At 44.4% G+C, this 14379-nt stretch overlaps 1 protein-coding gene across 1 annotated transcript in view; it reads left to right on the top strand.

Annotated features, from left to right (window-relative positions):
* The window catches only part of SYNE2 (spectrin repeat containing nuclear envelope protein 2), a 1843566-nt gene that overhangs the window by 383099 nt on the left and 1446088 nt on the right, over positions 1–14379 (top strand). Inside the window, exon 25 of the mRNA XM_078660317.1 lies at positions 11029–11110. Coding sequence (XP_078516443.1) covers positions 11029–11110 — 82 coding nt within the window. The remainder of the gene's footprint in view (positions 1–11028; positions 11111–14379) is intronic.

Below are 14379 nucleotides of genomic sequence, written 5' to 3'. Positions count from 1 at the left end.
ACAAGTTTCCAACCACCCGTAGGATAGCAGGGCGCAGTCGCACCCCAGGGTCCACCGCATAGTCTTCCTGGGGATATTAGGCCTCAGCACCTTTTGTGCTCCTGAAGAGGGTACCCCTGAGTACCTTTCCGACTCTGGATCGCCCTGTAACTCCACCTGCAACACAAATAAAATGATTAGAAGACCTTTCCCCCCCACCCTGAAAGCGCCGGGTACGTGGTAGGTAGGGAAATGGCGACAGGGTGAGGGGACAAAGAGGCCGCCAGGTGGGCAGGGGGGGATTTATACCTCTCCCCCGCCCCCCAACCCGGCCGGAAGTGCCGAGCGGGACCCGGACAGGGGTCGCGGAACACTGGGCTGCCCCGTGTGCCATCTTGTGTCACTAAGGGGGCCGCCCTCTTATGAGGGTCCCCTGCGGGGACGTGTCGGTCGGCCCGCAGAGCAGCGTTCCTTGCCTTAGGAAATCCCAGGAAATGCATCACCGTTTCTCCAAAGAGCTCTGGAGTGAGTATTATGTGATGAATAACCTGCTGGAACTTACCTGGATCTCCTTATGTGGAGTCATACACACTTGCATCTCTCAAGGCTTGCCCACATATATGGGGCAAGGAGAGTATGATTAGGTACTACAGGTAGGTCAGTCGCTTCTTAAAATGGCCGTCCAACCAGCTCCCTATCGCTGGTCTTCTTGACTTTTCCATCGGGCCTTCCTGAAACGAGGGGCACAAAAACACTGTCTTGGGCTGAACAGTATTGATCCTGGGCCAGGATCTGTCTATACCTATAGGTGACATACTGTCAAAATAGGGCTCATTTCATGAAGGCATCATTGGAGAAAAGTGGTGTCAATATGGGAGAGAGACGCTCATGTGTGCAGACGTGACTACTTCAATAGCGTTTTCCACATCTGATTAAATGGCAGAGTAAGAAAAGATGCCAGCCCATCACTTAGACCTTCCATATCTAGATCCTCAGGAACAAATACATGGCTGTTAAAAGTCTAATTTGACCAATAATTACTGCCCCTTGTCCACCTAGGAGCACCCGAGCAGCATCCCTTTTGCTCCTTACAAGATAGGAGACTGATATGGGGATGAAACCTTGGGTCGTAAATATGGTAGTTGGAGAACCCTGTTTAACTTCTATTACTGACATTACTCTGGGCACTGTGAACCAGAGGCTGAAAGAAAAGCACCCAGTTTATCAATGTGGAGGTCAGCAGTAGTGGCTCCGATCCCTACTAACCAATGTTAGACACCCATGGACACGGAAGGCGAGCAAAAGAAGGAAGCGGAGAAACAGACAATATGTGGTGAAAATTGAGACTTGGGAGGAGAGAAGAGGAAGAAACTAAATCAGACACAGAATAGAGACAGAAACAGAAAAGGAGAAAAGGAGAAAAGCCATTAAAAGATGATGAAGGTGTGACATGGGAGACAGAATAGGTAGGGTGGAGGGAGAGAAAGGGGAAGAGAGAGAGATGTACATGGGGATGACTACGAAAGTGAAGAAAGGAAGAAACTAAACCGAAAGGAGGTGAGGAGAAAATATAGGGCAAACGTAAGAAGAGAGGATACACAGACAGAGAGAAAGTAGAAGTAAGATGGAGGGACAAGAAATTAAAGAAAGTAATGAGATAAATGAGAAACAGAATAGATAAGCTTCGTTCTTTCTGCCTGTGCCTACTCCCGCTGAATCATAACCAAACCTGATAAAGACTTTGACACCGCTGTCGAGACCCTCCCGCCTGTCTCCCGCTGCCCTGCTGCACACCTACGATCAAAGCGGGGCCGCCGAGTGGAGCGTGGCGAGGGGCTGCCTACAACTCCCGGCAGCCCTTGCGGTCTCCAGCGTCCAGCGGCACCACCACTGAAGCGTCACTACATAGCGCCAGGAGGCGCATAAAAGTGTCATCTGTCCTGGTAAGCGGGGCTTCGTTCTTTCTGCCTGTGCCTACTCCCGCTGAATCATAACCAAACCTGATAAAGACTTTGACACCGCTGTCGAGACCCTCCCGCCTGTCTCCCGCTGCCCTGCTGCACACCTACGATCAAAGCAGGGCCGCCGAGTGGAGCGTGGCGAGGGGCTGCCTACAACTCCCGGCAGCCCTTGCGGTCTCCAGCGTCCAGCGGCACCACCACTGAAGCGTCACTACACAGCGCCAGGAGGCGCATAAAAGTGTCATCTGTCCCGTCACGCGGGACGCGAGCGGGACGCCGGGCGAAGCCCGGGCCAAGGGCGGGCCCGTTGTTGCCCGTTAGTGACCGGTTGGGTCCGGGCCGGGCCACCCCCCCCTTGGATTTTTGCCATCAGCCTATTCCGGTCCATTGCCATTGTCGTTGCTGTTGCCATTTCCTCCTCTGCAAAGAGCAATATGTCCAGCAGAACCAGATGTAAAACGAAATCTAATTTAAGCCTGGTCCAGATTACGGGGCCTATAGATCAATTCATCTCTCGAACTAATGAGGTCATTGACCAGAGTATTTCCCTCTTGGAGCGTAGAGTATCCTTGGACCTTGTTAATGCAAAACGCTCCTCGTTGGGTCTTCTGGCTACTGCGCCCTTTCCTATACACCAAGCTCCTACCACCCTACCACTTCTAATTTGACATCTTCTGTCACGGCTGCAGCCATCCATACAGTCCCGTGTTTAGTGGATTTGTCCGCAACTCAATCTGAGACTGACTCTCTTTTGTTAACAGACCTGGAAAACACCCCAGACCTAGAGCGATGTCAAACATTGGAACCACTGGAAACAACCTTAGATAAGCAGCTCCGTGGAGCAAGGGAAGGAGCCATTTCTAAAAGGGGAAATAGTACACTGCACGGTAATAAAGCGGTCCCCAATACCCCTTTGGAGTTCGGGGGGGGGGTCAGTTCGTACAGCCCACTCGACTCAGTATAAATACTTCAATTCCCAATAATACCGTTGCACCTACCATTATTGCAGAGAATCTTGATAATTCAAATAAAATATCCCAGGTGGGGGGCCCGTGTAGAGTCTGTAATCATACTTCACAAATTCTATCTACTATTAAAGAGCTCTTTATTCAACACCTAAAACCTTTAGAAACTAGTTTGAGGCATCTTGAAACTCAGATAGCAACCCTATCACGTACTCCCCCTATCGCCTCTAGCTTACAACTACTCAAACAAGGAAAGGGGAATCCTACCCATTCAATAAAAGCTCCCCAACCGGTCCAATCTGGTGCGGGAACTAAACAGCCTGCAGTGGCCACTTCATCATTTATGAAATCTAAGCATATTGCCACACCAGTTCAACAGCAGTTAAATCCAGCAATAGGTGTCCCAATGACTGCATTACCCACTGCCCCGTCCCAGAACGCTCCAGGATCGGCCAAAAATGCAAATGCAAATACAAACCAAGCCACCAACAAAAAACCGTCACCCTCATCCCCTAAAACAGAAGTAAAATCCTCGGTGACAGCCAAAAAAGGAGCACGATCAAGGCGTCCGGTGCATCTTCCACCCGAGGCATCCCCCATCACGGTTATTCTTACAGGAGTACCTGAATTAAATGAGGGTACTGACGAATCTGTTTGGTCACTCAAAAATAAGGTCCTGCAGTGGCTAAGCTTAAACAGACCATTAGAGCCTTGTCACTCTGGTAGGATCTCCACAGTTCGTAGAGTAACCTGGATAGGGGACGAGCGTAAATCAATCCAGGGCGACTGCATCATAGTAAATTGTGAAGATCCAACTACAGTCGACTTTATTTGCTCTTATCCAACACTGGGGAAAAAAGGCGGTATCGACGCCCAACATCTTTCTTTTCTTTACCCCCCACTGAATACACATCAATATTTTAATACCTCAAACTGGCAACATCCACGGGAAGGACATTGGAACCAGGTTAGTTATAGTTATAGTAATAGAAATAGGAATAGAGACTGGCAGTCTCAGTTCTGGCATCCCTGCAGGCCACACTTATCTATGGAGGGTTGGCAGAGCTTTCCGACTAGAAATAGATACGACTGTTTGGAAATGGTGGACTGACCGTTAGCAACCATAACGAATATGACCCAGGCCCCAAAAATTTGGGACGCCTTTTCAAGCCCCGGTCTGCAATTACTTCAGCCTAAACCCCAAACCCAATTAGAACTAATTTTGTCGCCTAGTAATAGTATTAAGACAGGTCCCACCACAGAATCCCCCCATGCCATCTTAAATGTAGCGATGATTAGTCCCTTAGAAACCTCCACGGGAGCAAACGTTACAAACCCACATCAGATAAGAGATCCGGTTATTATTAAAGAAGCCACCGTGATCTCACCAATGAGTCCACCTTTGCGACTTTCTGACTGTCAGATACCATCTCAGTTAAATGACCATCCTCACACTGTAGTCCTGAGCTTTTCAATTTTATTTTGGGATGTCGCAGGTCTGCGTGCTAAGCTGGCATTGCAACTGTGGCTTGATTCAGTGAGGGAACACCAGATAGTTTACCTCCAGGAAACATGGTCAATTATTCCGTTACATTTAACGGGCTATAAAACTTTTCATATCCCAGCAATCCAGGGAGCTATGGGAAGACCAAAGGGTGGTCTGGTGGTCTATGTTGCTAATACTTTGCCCTCTATATATACATTTTAACACAGACAGCACCTATATCTTGATCAATTACTATAATAATTCAGATACAATGGACTGTATAAAAACGTTAACTGAAATTACCACTTTTTTAGAATCTTTGCAAAATGAACTCCAGTCATCTTCAGTATATATAATCTGGGGTGGTGATTTTAACCTTCCATTATGCACCAATTATAAAAATGGAAATTGTGGCCTACAGGACGAACATGGCAGTCCGCTGTTCCACTTTGCCCACTCCATTTGTGGCAACAAAGTAAATGAGTCCCTTTTCTCCTTAGAACTTGATTTTGCAAATAATCTAGTAGACCCACAAATAGATTTTTCACCAACGTTCCATGGTAGAGGGTACTCAACCACCATTGATTACATTTTGACCTCTCAGATTCTAAAGGGACAAGTGACTAATTTCTCTACTGGGACTGACGCTACCAGTGACCACTTCCCTATTAGTGTAAGAGTTAAAGGCTAAATTACACTCTATCACTTCCAGCCATCTAAGACAAAATTCCCTAACAATGAATAAACTGAATGGCTATACAGTCAAATGGGCCAAGGTGGACCCAGTTGTAATAACGGAGAGAGTACTTGCAAAAACTAAACCTTGGGTACATGACTGTTTATCAATCGACTCCTCCCCCCAAACTATCGTGGGAAGCTTCCAGAATATCCTGAAGGTAATTGGAAAGGAGTTCTCTGGCAAGTGTATGAAAAATAAGTCTACCACCGAGAGGTGGTTTAATGCAGACTGCCGTAAGGCCCTCTCGAACCTAAAGGAAGCCCTCCATAGACCTATTCGGGACACCTTGGAAATTTCAAATCTAAGGAAACATTATAATACAGCCAGATTGGAACGCAGAAGAGAAATCAAGAAAAGTCTTTGGGCACAATTGCATAACAGCTGCCAAAGTAAAGATAGTGCCCTCTTCTGGCAAGTTATTAGATCTCCCTTTTTGGCTGATACCTCAAAGGGACAGCACCTAGATGTTGCAGTTACGGCAGCTGAATGGGTTTCTCATTTTTCCAGTATTTTTGGGAATCCCCATACGGTTCCATCAGGAGAAGATCCCAGCGGATGCCATAAGTTGGAGAAGAACAGCTACCCGATTAACATTCATTTTAATCATGCGGAAGTTGCGAAAGCACTCAAGGCGTCGAAACCAGGAAAAGCTCCCGGGCCAGACGGTGTTCCACTGGACTTTTTTCTCCACAACTTTGAACTTTGGTCACCACTACTTACCCAGGTCCTGGCAGCAGCAACATCAGTAGGGCTGTTGGAGTCTTGGTCAACGCCAATTTTGCTCCCCATCTTTAAAAAGGGTGACCGCAACGACCCGGTCTGCTACAGGCCTATTTCCCTTCTGGACTCCATGGGTAAAGTTGCGGGTCGGGTGGTCTTGTACCGATTACAATCTTGGGCCCAAGAAAATAACATCATGACCGATCTGCAATACGGTTTCCAGAAGGGTCTTGGGACTGTGGAGCAGGCCTTGAATCTTGCCCTTTTGATTGGAAAGTATGTGGGTGCAAAAGGAGGTAACATCTTTCTCGTGTACGTTGATCTCAGTGCAGCATTTGACTGCGTCCAGCATTCTAAACTTTGGTCTATTCTCGGTGACCTTGGGGTGGACCCTGCCCTTACAGTCTTCCTCCGTGAACTCTATTCTGACGCCACGGCGCGTGTTCGATTTGGAGTTAACGGAGAGCTATCACCCTCTTTTTCCATAGGTAAGGGGGTAAGACAGGGATGCGTACTGGCTCCCTTCCTGTTCAACCTTTACACCAATGGACTAGAGCAGGCTCTGCTGAAAGGGAGCCAGGACCTACCCCAGATAAGCCACCGCCCTATACCAACACTGCTATACGCAGATGACTCGGTCATCATAGCTCGAACACTGAATCAACTCCTGAAACAACTTAACAAATACTGCTCCTTTATGAGTTCTCTTGGTCTTAAAATTAATATAAAGAAGACTTTTACCATGCACATTGGTCCTAAGGTCAAGAATCCCAAGCCAATCTTGGTGGATAAAACAAGACTGGAAAAAACTTCTGCCTATCCGTACTTGGGCATCCTGGTTGATGATTCCCTAAGTTGGCGACAGGCCACGGCCAGCAGAAAACTTCTCTTCCAGCGAGCAACATCAGCCCTGGTCTCATTCTCAAGGAAGTTAGGCAAACCCGCACCCCCCCAACTTCTGAAAATCTACTACGCAAAATGTCATAGTGTGGCTACCTACGGAGCGGGTGTTTGGGGATATGGTCCAATAGACTCTATTCAAATAATAGAGAATAGGTTTGTCAAATATCTGCTGGCTCTTCCACAAAGTGCTCCGAACTATGCTTCACACAATGAACTTTTCAGAAAAGGGGGTGGTGATGAACAGAGTGTCTGAATTAAGCAGACCACTCTTACCCAGTCCAAAGATCAGGGCTTGATCCATCACCGTTATTTAGCTCACTGCCCCATCCCAGCTCAGAACCTGGCTATATGCAAATTAGTCTGTCCCTGGCCCAGTGCATCATGGGAACAGGGCAGACCAAACTACCAAGCCAATTCTTCACCAGAAAGGAGACAAGCTTCCGGGGACCGGTTTCTGGCATTACAGCCGTCGTCGGCCCGGCTTGCTTGAATCCTGATGGAGCAGTGAGCAAGGGACTCATGTCTGAGTATACCCTGCCACACCTATAGTGGCCAAAAACGATTCAGAAAAGGGGGTGGTGATGAACAGAGTGTCTGAATTAAGCAGACCACTCTTACCCAGTCCAAAGATCAGGGCTTGATCCATCACCGTTATTTAGCTCACTGCCCCATCCCAGCTCAGAACCTGGCTATATGCAAATTAGTCTGTCCCTGGCCCAGTGCATCATGGGAACAGGGCAGACCAAACTACCAAGCCAATTCTTCACCAGAAAGGAGACAAGCTTCCGGGGACCGGTTTCTGGCATTACAGCCGTCATCGGCCCGGCTTGCTTGAATCCTGATGGAGCAGTGAGCAAGGGACTCATGTCTGAGTATACCCTGCCACACCTATAGTGGCCAAAAACGATTCAGAAAAGGGGGTGGTGATGAACAGAGTGTCTGAATTAAGCAGACCACTCTTACCCAGTCCAAAGATCAGGGCTTGATCCATCACCGTTATTTAGCTCACTGCCCCATCCCAGCTCAGAACCTGGCTATATGCAAATTAGTCTGTCCCTGGCCCAGTGCATCATGGGAACAGGGCAGACCAAACTACCAAGCCAATTCTTCACCAGAAAGGAGACAAGCTTCCGGGGACCGGTTTCTGGCATTACAGCCGTCGTCGGCCCGGCTTGCTTGAATCCTGATGGAGCAGTGAGCAAGGGACTCATGTCTGAGTATACCCTGCCACACCTATAGTGGCCAAAAACGATTCAGAAAAGGGGGTGGTGATGAACAGAGTGTCTGAATTAAGCAGACCACTCTTACCCAGTCCAAAGATCAGGGCTTGATCCATCACCGTTATTTAGCTCACTGCCCCATCCCAGCTCAGAACCTGGCTATATGCAAATTAGTCTGTTCCTGGCCCAGTGCATCATGGGAACAGGGCAGACCAAACTACCAAGCCAATTCTTCACCAGAAAGGAGACAAGCTTCCGGGGACCGGTTTCTGGCATTACAGCCGTCGTCGGCCCGGCTTGCTTGAATCCTGATGGAGCAGTGAGCAAGGGACTCATGTCTGAGTATACCCTGCCACACCTATAGTGGCCAAAAACGATTCAGAAAAGGGGGTGGTGATGAACAGAGTGTCTGAATTAAGCAGACCACTCTTACCCAGTCCAAAGATCAGGGCTTGATCCATCACCGTTATTTAGCTCACTGCCCCATCCCAGCTCAGAACCTGAACTTGGCATGGATTACATCACTGACGCCATACGTTCCCAACCAATTCTTCTATGGCAACGCGTATGGACTAAACCAGAGTGCCATCTAACTCGCTCCTTGATCACGGACTGCTTGGCTCTAACCAACTGGCGCAGGATTCCCTGGTTAGTCTATGTGCGGAACTTTTTTAACGATCTTGGCCGTACCTCTTACTTTGAAGATCCACCTAGTGTAGAGGACATCTCAAGAAAAGAGCTAAAGAAGATGTGCATGGACCATTTGAGAGAACTGCGCAATCAAATGGAGATCGTAAAATCTTTGAACTCTCAAATTTGTGCAGCGCAAACTGTTAAAGGTATCCTACCATATCTGAAGTATTATTTGTCCAACCACGAGAAATATCTTTTGACAAGATTTCGTTTCAACACCTTTTTCCGTCTAGTTTCCTTCCCAAAAAATCAAAATTGGTCGAGTCCTCTTATGAACTGTCCATGTGATGGAGTATCCACCCAATCAACAATTCATATTTTTTTCTTTTGTAAATATTATAAAACACCACGCAAATCTTGGATTCTCCCACTTCTCCGTTCCTTTGGTCACAGGTCATGTTATCCTGCATTTCTTTCCCTACAGCTTTTGGACTCGGTACATGTTGCAAAGTGCATAGCCATCTTTTTAAAAGCTAGTATTAAGATACGCCAAGCCTATGTTTGAAAAGACATTTCCACCTCTAAGCTTGTGCAATTCTTTTTTTGTTTATTTTTAAATGTATTGTTTTTAATTTGTGTACTTTTTATGGTTGCAAACAAGTGGTAACCGAATAAAAGATTATGACTGACTGAGATAAGTGAGTTGAAGTGAGAGGAGGGAGGAACAATGAAGGTGAGCTAAAGGTAAGAATAAAGTTGATCAAAGAGAATATAGAAGGAAATACTGAAAGGAGGATGCAAATGAAAGCAAGAATGGAACAGGAAGGAGATCTAATGGCGGGCTAGAGTAGAGAGACATTACCGGGTGAGGTAAGCTAGAGAGAGAGAGACACAAGGTAGACAAGGAGAGGAGCAATCAAATAAAAGGCAGCTGATGGAGATGGCAAAGAAGGATTGAAGAGGAGAGCTACTGATGTTCACCTAATGAGTAAGTATCTGTCTGGTGTGTGCACATGGAAGATAAAAATCAGTACTCTGTCTACCCAGACCTCTATACGGTCTATGAAACTGGTTTAATTTGTGAACATTTTTATGATCTGGCTTGGCAGCACAGCTCTTGCCAAACAATTTTGTGGGTATCACTAGAGAGGGGCTTTGGTTCTGCCCACATGTTGGGAGCCAGGAATACATTTTTTGATTGGGCAGAGGCTATGTGCTTCCACAAAAAAAGTGCATCCCTTCCACGCAGCTCTGATAACTTTGTTTATTTATCCAGCTGCCTGAGGTTGAACCTTCAGGGGCAAACACATTGTAACGCTCCTAAAGTGTCTTAGACAACTAGATAATTTACGTTGTTTTTCTCAAGCAGCAACACATATTGGAGAAAGGCAGTCCTTAACCTACATGAATCTTTAGTCCTGGCTTGACAGTGCAACTGTCACGTGATCTTTTAACCTACATCAATATTATTCTACAGCTATTTGCCTTCACACAAATGCATATCTATTCCTGTCCTATTTACTTGTAGTGCTTCACATTACCATACAACATTCATTTAAAGCCAGACACATTGGGATTGCCAATGCTTGTTTAATCAATAACTCTATACAGACTTGGCTGAGTATCAGTAGCAGGGCTGGCCCTATAACCTGGCTCGCCCAAACTTTGTGGCAAGAAGATAAGGGGCGGAAAATTCCTCTCATTCAAGGTAAATAATTAATTTCAGCTTAATTGTTTTATTGCCTTGGTGTTTGTTTATCAAAGTAAATGTGTAGAGTCTGCTGTTGAGGCATATGTTTGCTCCTCTCTATCACCTTCAGTATACTGTCACTGAATAGATGCACGGCCCTGCTTGTTTTGCATTAATAAAAAGATAATAGTTTTGTGTGTGTTGCATGTCAACACACAAAAGTAATTACCTTTAAAAAAACACAAGCAGTGTATCTTACTTTATAACTGTGAAAAAAGTTTGTTGTAGACGCGCTAGCCAAGGTGAATGGTACATTACTTAAAAATGTTTTTTACTTTAAGTGAGTTTATGAATGTGAAAGAGATACATATGATTCATCACAGGTGAACATGGCATTGGCTTTTCTTATGAGTGCTGTGAGTGTTCAGGTTCTGCAGGTTCCAGGAAGTGGGTGGGAAATGGGATGGAGCATACTTGGACACTTTCATCTAGTACAGCAAAATGTCTAGGATTAGCCCTGACCAGTAGTCTAATAATGTGGCCAAGTATCGTTGGAAAATGGTGAGTGCTGTAATCCTATTTCTATGGCTTACTAACGACCTGTGTCTGGTAACCTACATGAGCTATTCCTTAGGATCTTGCTTTAATCATGTCTTTAGTGTTTAAGTTCAAGGGCCTTTTTAGCCGCCTTTGAATCTGTGGTGGTACAATAATATCTCATTTATTCTATAGGGTGTCAAGCGATATTTCTCAAAATGAAGACAAGAAAGATGCCCCCGCCCGCTACACCAATGGAGCCTTTTCAGCTGATGAGGTACATTTATTATAAAGACAAAGTCACTCGCCACAATGTGAAATTCTATGTCTCAAACACGAATACATTTATCGACAAATGCATAACTAGTAGCTTTTTAAAAGTTAGTTCATGTTGGACCTAATTCATTATTGGCATTGACAAATGGTGGTTTAAAATCGAAATAGTGGCATGGTTTTGTAGCCGAGAAGGTGGAAATTGGATACCAGATTCATCACCCCTACAAGCTTCAGAACTTGTGCACACCCCTTGGTGTAATTTTGTCCTCAATAAATTGAGCAGCAACATACTAGAGAATGATGGGCATTTTTTAGATGTATTAATTATTGTGCTTAATTTATAAAAACAAAAAAAGTCCAGGGGCCATAAGATTTTCTTAGGAGTCCATTGCTGGCACGGCTGAATTTTGCTGCTGCCCAATACCAGAGCTGCCTAATCTTGATAACTCCTTGTTACTCTTTCTTCTCCACCCTACACCTCCCATCTCTTTATCTCACTCATGCAAGTTTCTTTATACCGATCCATACTCCCAGGTTCACAACTTTCCTATCTCTCTATTTCTACTCCTTTCGCTGCATTTCTCTCTCTTGCTTTGGGTCAACATGCAAAATGAGTTCTAGGGCCGACCGCCTGCACAATTAAGCCCTGCTTCCTTCAGAAGAGCCTTTTTTGCTCTGTTGTCTATGTGTTTCTCTTAATTTTTCAATGATTAGACAACAGTTCTTGTCTGGTGTGCTTCATTCAAAAGTCCTATAGACAATTTTGCAGAGTAAGATTGCACATACATACCATACTAGTTCAGACAAAAACTTCCTCCCGCCCTTAACATGATTTGTGGGTATTTGCTGATAGTGAAGTGGTCACTTCACCAGCTGTACATGTGCATTCTACAGAATGCTTTATTTGCCACACTGTTGGCCTCTGGTGAAAAAATGCCTCATTGTACAACATTGTTCGCTGTTGTTTTAGCATTAAAGTTGACTGTTATTATGGAACATGTAGACAAATATATTGTAGTGATAGTAGATCATGGCAATTGATAGATAATCCCAGAATCACAAATGGTAACATGAGAAGCTCCAGACTTCCACTCAAACTTTGTAGTCTTTTTCAGAGAGTTAGTTGCTTGGTATTTTAAAAATAATTGTACTGAGCCCACATAATCTTAAGAGTTTTATAGAAAATCTACTGAATCCTTGGTCTCTCATGCTAACAGTATTCCCAATAATCTAGGGTTAGTAGACATAAAGCATCAGATTACACTAATCTGAGGGATGCTGATGTCTTTTTGTCAGCCACACCTTCATCAGGTGCATATAGATCAGAACTTGACTACATGCCATAATGCAGGAAAAAAAGTGTTCTCCCCAGTGCAAGGCTCAAACAGCACCTTCACTGGGTAGAACACAGCAGCGAGAGATAGATGCGATAATGTCTTTCACTGATAGCGAACACAGTCTGCATTTAGAGAGGGAGTCGAGGATCACACCGAAGGTGGGTAAAGGATGTGGATGTGACAGCAACTCCTTGAAGGGGAGAGGGCCGAGGAGCTTTCTTTTAGAGGGTGAGGTGTTCTCAGGGATGAATTTACTGCTTGTTTTCACTTGAATCAATGTTGTAATACTGTGCAGGCACATGGTCAAATTGGTTCACTCATTTGCATGGGACTATACTCCCATGCTATGAGGAGACCCACAATGGGATTAGACCAAAGGTAGTCTGTCATTTACATGGAGTTAGGCCCCGTCAAAATAAGGGAATGCCTCATTGAAAATGTGCAGGTGCAAGAGTCTGATACCTTTCTGTCATACCAAATTTCCATGGGCATCATAAAGCGGGTAGATATGCCCGTAGAACTCCTCTGGGTCCCCTTTAAATGATATGGCCCAGATACTATTAATACCCCTCAGTGCAGTAGCCAGGTCTCTTTAGTGCCTTTTGGACTTTTTGGTCAGACAGTTAACATTTACGATACACTGAGACCACAGCTGAGGTGTTGATGATTTCAAATGTTTAGCAGAGTTGCAACCACCTCAACCGGTTTACTAACACAATATTGGAACCATAAATATTATGATACCAAAATATCATGTCAAAAATATCAATCACAGGAATATAGTTTTCCTATTCAGATAATGGTAAGTACAAAACTATTTTTCAAAAAAATATCGTTTTACACTAATATTGAAAAATATATATAAAATAACGGGTTTTACTATATATGTAGCTTAAATACCTCAAACTTAAATATTTCAGTATATAACATTTATGTAATGTAATTTAATATGTTTAATTAGCATCAATTAAAGATTCATTTAAGTTAAAATACAACACTTTAGGCCTCATTACGATGACCAACTGTCAGACTGCCGACCGCAGTTCTACCAACAAGCATGCAAGCGGTCCAACAGCACTATTACAATGCAACTGCCTGGTTGGCTGTGGCAAAATGCACTTTATCATTGCGGCTAGTGGTGCGGCCTAGAAAAAGGGCGACAGCACAAGCTGCAGTCTTAAAGTGCACTTCCTGCACATCCATGCACCATGTGTCAGGCACATGGTGCCTGGATGTGATTGGGGGCACTATATGTGCCCCCAGGCTCACTTTACAGTTGCCCTGTTTTGGGCCCAAAGACTGTTTCCGACAGCCTTTTCATGGCGTTCAGACCATCATGAAAAGACTGTGGGAAAGAGACATTGTAATCCTGACAGCACAGCCTGTGCAGACATCACCGCCATTCAAATGTTATGATTATGACCGCCTCCTGACGAGATCTTAGATCCTGTTGGAGGCTGCGGTCTGTCCCTTGATAGCTGACAGTTAGACCGCATGCATCATATTGCAACATTTGGATTGATGGTCTGTCGGCAGTCCCACTGCTATCGTAATGACCCCTATATGCTCACGATCATAACAGCCAACAATTAAAATGTAATTTAAAGTAAAAAGCATAACATAATTAATATATTACAAACTAAAGATTACATTTTTCTATAAATTAATAATTAATTTTACATTTATAATTACTTAAATAACTTCGCATCCTATGCCTCTACAAACTAAACAACACACACCTAAAATATAACCTAACAACTATGATATCACAATTTCCGTAATTATCAATTAAATAATTAACAACAAAAGTATATATAATATTATATTAATTAATAAAAAAAATATTATTTTTTACTTGACATCCCATCCTGTACACCTAAAAACCCAACAACCTACACCTAAAATATATCAGAAAAATGAAAATAATTTACAT

The sequence above is a fragment of the Lissotriton helveticus genome, chromosome 9 (assembly GCF_964261635.1).
Source record: "Lissotriton helveticus chromosome 9, aLisHel1.1, whole genome shotgun sequence".
In the NCBI taxonomy this organism is placed as follows: domain Eukaryota; kingdom Metazoa; phylum Chordata; class Amphibia; order Caudata; family Salamandridae; genus Lissotriton; species Lissotriton helveticus.
The sequence above is the reverse complement of the archived record's forward strand: the minus strand, read 5'-3'. Positions and strand labels throughout refer to the sequence as shown.